At 34.9% G+C, this 5,388-nt stretch overlaps 1 protein-coding gene across 1 annotated transcript; it reads left to right on the top strand.

Annotated features, from left to right (window-relative positions):
• Window positions 1-1,018: 1,018 nt before the first annotated feature.
• LOC145599323 (uncharacterized) lies at window positions 1,019-3,365 on the top strand. Its single transcript, XM_081655721.1, has one exon. The coding sequence runs from the start codon at window positions 1,093-1,095 to the stop codon at window positions 3,166-3,168; it is 2,076 nt and encodes a 691-aa protein (XP_081511847.1). The 5' UTR covers window positions 1,019-1,092; the 3' UTR covers window positions 3,169-3,365.
• Window positions 3,366-5,388: the final 2,023 nt, after the last annotated feature.

The raw sequence follows: 5,388 nt of genomic DNA, 5'->3' as shown, positions 1-5,388 counted from the left end.
GAAGACAATCCAATTGATGATGATGAAGGTGCCGATTATAAGAATTGGAAAAGTTTTGATGATTTTCTATTGAGTAGTGCGAGCCATTAACAAACTAAAGCATGAAAAATACAAGCTAATTAATAAAAGCAAAAAATAATTACATAAAAGCATACATATCTACATCTAGCGACTAAGTGATAAGCACCAACTATAGTGACAATATGATAAACGTAGTAGTAGCCATAACAACTACTGTATGATTTATCTTCAACACCGAAGTGCCGCCATTGACATAAAAGCATGGTGAGTGATTCTTTAGCCATAGAAAAGGAAATTTTGTCTAATATCTGAACAATAGCATCTAATTTCTGACCAATTTCATCTAATTTCTGACACTTTTAATCTAATATCTGATATTTATAACTTAATATCTGACCATTATTATCTGATTTCTGACAATTAAGAATTTTTTTTTTCATGTTTGTATGACCGGACTCACGTGAGTCCGTTCTGTTGTATACTTGCGTGGACCTGGTTCACAATAATATTATTGTGGACCCGAGGTTTATACACACGCAACTGACATTAAATTGAACATAGTGACCTTTATTTTTAACATAGTAACCTTATTTTTAACATAGTAACCTTTATTAAAAGTTGTATAACGTTTAATACTATTGTGAACTTGAAGTACGACGTTATGACCTTAATTTTAACATAGTGACCTTTATTATTAATATTGACCTTATAAAATATTTCATTAAAAAAATTAACCTCTTATAACCTATATATTACCAAAATGACTTTGATTTTCAACATAGTAACCTTCATTTTATTATAGTGACTTTTTTTTTTTATTAATAAAACAACTATAGTTTCCCTAATGTTAGTGGTCCACAATAAATTAGTGTGAACCAGGTTCATTTAAGAATTTGTATCTACACAATACTTTTCCAAAAAGAAATTTGTATAATTTTCTTATGTTCGTACATACTTTCAGTTTTAGCATCTTCTCATATCCGTAAGCATCCTTATTCTTATATTGTGGCGCCACACAAAATTTCGAATGTCATCTTAAAACAGTCTCATAATAAAATCATCCCTTTAACAATGGCTGAACTCCCTGCCCAACTCTCTGCCAAAAACTTACTTAAAATCCTCAAATCCCAGAAAAATACAAAGACTGCTCTTTCTCTCTTCGACTCAGTTACCCACCATCCAAATTACACCCACACTCCCATCATCTACCATCACATTCTTCGCCGATTAACTGATCCCAAACTCGTCAATCACGTCACTCGTATCGTAGATCTAATCCAAACCCAAAAATGCAGCTGTTCTGAAGATATTGCTCTTACTGTTATCAAGGTTTATGCTAAGAATTCCATGGTTGAACAAGCATTGAATGTTTTTAAAGAAATGCCTCAAATTTTTGGGTGTCAACCAGGTGTTAGATCGTATAATACGATGTTGAATTGCTACGCGTTATCTAATCAGTGGGATAAGGCTGAATCTTTCTATAATTATTTTCAGGAATTGGGAATAATGCCTAATCTTGAAACGTATAATATTTTGATTAAGATTTCGTGTCGAAAACGACAGTTTGATCAAGGCAAGAAGCTTTTGGATTGGATGTGGAGTCATGGAGTACGACCTGACGGTTATAGTTATGGGACTTTGATCAATGGGCTTGTGAAATGTGGTAAGTTATCGGATGCCTTGAAGGTGTTTGATGAAATGTCTGAGAGAGGTCTTACCCCTGATGTTACTTGTTATAATATTTTGATTGATGGGTATATGAAATCTGGACTTGTTGATGAAGCTAAAGAAATTTTTCAGAGGTTGATTACTGATTCTGAGGTTTATCCAAGTGTGGTGACCTATAATGTCATGATCAATGGTCTAAGCAAATGTGGTTGTGTAAGTGAGAGTTTAGAGTTTTGGCGCCGGATGAAGGTGAATGAGAGAAAGTTAGATGTGTTTACTTACAGTAGTTTGGTAGGTGGATTATGCAAGTCTGGAAATGTCGCTGAGGCTTCAATGGTGTATGATGCGATGATTGAGAGCGGGCTTCAGCCTGATACTGTTATGTGCAATGTCATGCTTAAAGGATACTGCAAAGCTGGGATGACTGAACAATTTTTCAACTTATGGGAGTTTATGACGAAAGAAGATCTTCTTAGTACCACTAGTTTCAATATTTTCATTAGGGGCTTACTTGAAAATGGTAAGGTGGATGAAGCACTGTCTACCTGGGAAATGATGTCAGAGAGCCATTGTAATAGCGATTCAACAACATATGGAGTCTTGATTCATGGGTTGTGTAAAAATGGACATGTAAACAAGGCACTATCAACTTTGAAAATTGCAGAGGATAGTGGTAGGTTGGATTTTTATGCCTATACACCATTGATTAATGCACTGTGTAACAATGGTAGACTTAGTGAAGCTGTGGGTCTGCTAGGTGAAATGGCTCGACATGGACACACTTTAAATTCCTATGCTTTCAATGCTGTAATAAATGGGTACATTCGAGAATCCAAAATGGAGAAAGCCATAACAATATTCAAGGAAATGGTCAGTATGGGTTGCCTGCCAACTCCTGTTACATATAATATCTTGTTAAATGGTTTCTGCAAATCGGAAAGATTTGAAGATGCATATATACATGTAAAGGAGATGCCGGAGAAAGGTTATGAGCTAGATGTAGTTTCCTACAGTTTGTTGATAGATGGTCTTTGTCGAAGTGGAAAGATTAGCAAGGCTCTTCAGTTGTGGGGTCAGATTCTAGGAGAAGGTCTTACGCCTGATGTGATCATGCATAATATTATTTTAAATGGACTTTGTTCTGTTGGAAGATTAGACAATGCAGTGCAATTATTCTCAAATATGAGATGCATGGACTGCATGCCAAATCTTACTACCTACAATACGCTTATGGAAGGATTTTATAAAATTGGCGACTGTGATATGGCAGCTGCAATCTGGGCATGCATTCTAAAAACAGGACTTCATCCAGATATTATCTCATACAATATTATCTTGCATGGACTTTACTCTAGCCACAAAATATCCGATTGCATGGGATTTTTACATTATGCCATTAGTAGTGGAGTGATTCCTTCTGTTGTTACATGGAATATCCTTGTGAGAGCTGTTACTAGTAACGGGATTCCATTTTCTTAATTATGGATATTGCAAATTTTGGGATGTTTGCTTCTTCATTATGAATCTTGTGACAAAACTTTGTCATGAAAGGCAAGAGAGTTACAAGTGTTGTGGCAATCTTCAACCGTGTCTAATCTATTTATGCATTTGGATCAAACCATGGCACAATACTTGTCGTGACGGGATATCTTCAACAAGAGAAATTATGGATGAAGATCGTCACATATGGAAGTCCACTTTCCAGGTAAGGTTACACATTAAGCTATTTTTTTTAATTAGTGTTATATATATATATATATATATGTGATATGTACTTGTGTTTGGCAATCGTTTATTTAAGAAACCCTTTTTCTTCTTATCAAAACATATATATATATATATATATATATATATATATATATATATATATATATATATATATATATATATATATATATACACACACACATATATATTCTAGAAGAAAACTTAATTATCATTGACATAGTTTGAAGAAATCTAGCAACCAACATCAGGATACCCTTAAAAACGCATAGGCCTCTCATATATCATCTATGCTTTGTATAAACAAAAAATTAACTAGCAAACTAAAGTGGGATTCTTAGGATTATTTATATGTATCGACTTTTCTTTAAGAAGCAACTATACTAGCTGATCATGAATATAGAACACTAATGAAACTAGCCTTTTTGATATGAAATAACCAAAAATACTCAAGAAAAAGGGAGGAGAAATCAAGTAACAACAAGTTCAAACCAACAAAACAAGATAAACCTATCTCAACAATCACCAAGAAATATGAAATAGGGGGTTTCTTAACCAAAGCTAACACAAAGTAAAGCTAGGATTAAGGTGTAATCACAAAGATTACAAAGTAGCAATCACAAAGAAAGCAAATAATCACAAAGATTATGGGTAGAGAGAGAAAGTCTCATTAATTACAAAAATTAAGCAAAGTTCAACATCATATAAATGCTTAAAAGGAACTTAAATAGTTCGTACAAAGCTGACTGAAAACGGGAAAAGGTCGGCCGAACACTGGTTATGTTCGGTCGGACTACTGGGTAGCTTCAGCCTAACCAAGGGTAGGTTCGGTCAAACTTTTGGAGTTCGACCTCTCCTGCTAAAACGCTGAAATCTGGTTTGAACTACCTGGGAGGTTCGGTCGGACACACCTTGTTTCGGTTGCACCACTTCAGTTTTTCCGGTCTTCAAGTTTGATGATAGTCAACTCCGAGAGGTGACCACCAAGGAGCTTAGCTCGACTACGTGTCACAACACGTGGCACGTCTTCAACTTCTTCTACCAAGTTCCATGCACCCGCGTCACTTTTTATAGCCTCTTGATATCAAATCAGTTAAAAATTAAGGACACCATCCCCAAAATCTTCACCAGCTGCTACTGAAAAAGAAACAAATTTTCAAGAAACAAATTTTGAAGAGTGGCTTCAGAAATCAGTCCTCTGGGCAACATGATCTAGTTTACTATATTTTATGCATTTATGTATAACTGTCACATAGTTGACAAAGTATATTTAATGCATGTAGTATATCTAAGGCTTATTATCTTAATCTTAACTGTATAAAGTGGCTTTGATTTTATCAACCAGCTTATGAATGAGCAACAGCAAGTAATTTTTGTAACACACCCCTCCGCCTCTAAAAACCCCTGCTACCTTACTATTGTAACAGGGTGCTGCCCTAGTGCCCTCCATTCTCAGGTCATATGAAATTCTAGCAACAATTCTACAGATTGGCCTAGTTGGTTCAACATCTCCTGTCTGGTGCTCTTTCCTGTCACATGTTCATATGACAACTACCCATTTATACATATGCATAAATCCACAAAAAGAATAATTTAAGTCCCACAAAAAATTTTGTATTTTTTTTTATTTCTAAATTTTAATCAATAGTAATCTATGTCCTATTTGAGGAGCTGAAGTTTTATCAATATTTGGCCTTAAAATAAAATGGACTAAATCATTCAATATTTTCTATCGTTTCTGTAACTTCATAAATATCAGAAAGACTTCTATATTAATTTGGTCCTTCACTTGAACGAGATGAAACTCCACTCAATCTTGTAAAAAAATGAAGGATGGGGAGATGAAGGTGGGGTGGCCAAAGGTGTTTCCTATGCACAGTTAACTTCGTTTTCATCCTCAAAATATGGAATATAAGCTGCTGCTGCTTCCTTTCACCTACCCTATTTGGTGTGGTGTTCTAGGACAATAAGCGG

This window comes from Chenopodium album, chromosome 20, assembly GCF_948465745.1.
Source record: "Chenopodium album chromosome 20, dcCheAlbu1.1, whole genome shotgun sequence".
NCBI classification, from domain to species: domain Eukaryota; kingdom Viridiplantae; phylum Streptophyta; class Magnoliopsida; order Caryophyllales; family Amaranthaceae; genus Chenopodium; species Chenopodium album.
Note: the sequence above shows the minus strand (reverse complement) of the source record. Positions and strands in the feature narration are given on the sequence as shown.

Bases quoted from the DNA above. Each gene is read 5' to 3' on its own strand.
- LOC145599323 (XM_081655721.1), top strand. From the start codon at position 1,093: ATGGCTGAACTCCCTGCCCAACTCTCTGCCAAAAACTTACTTAAAATC.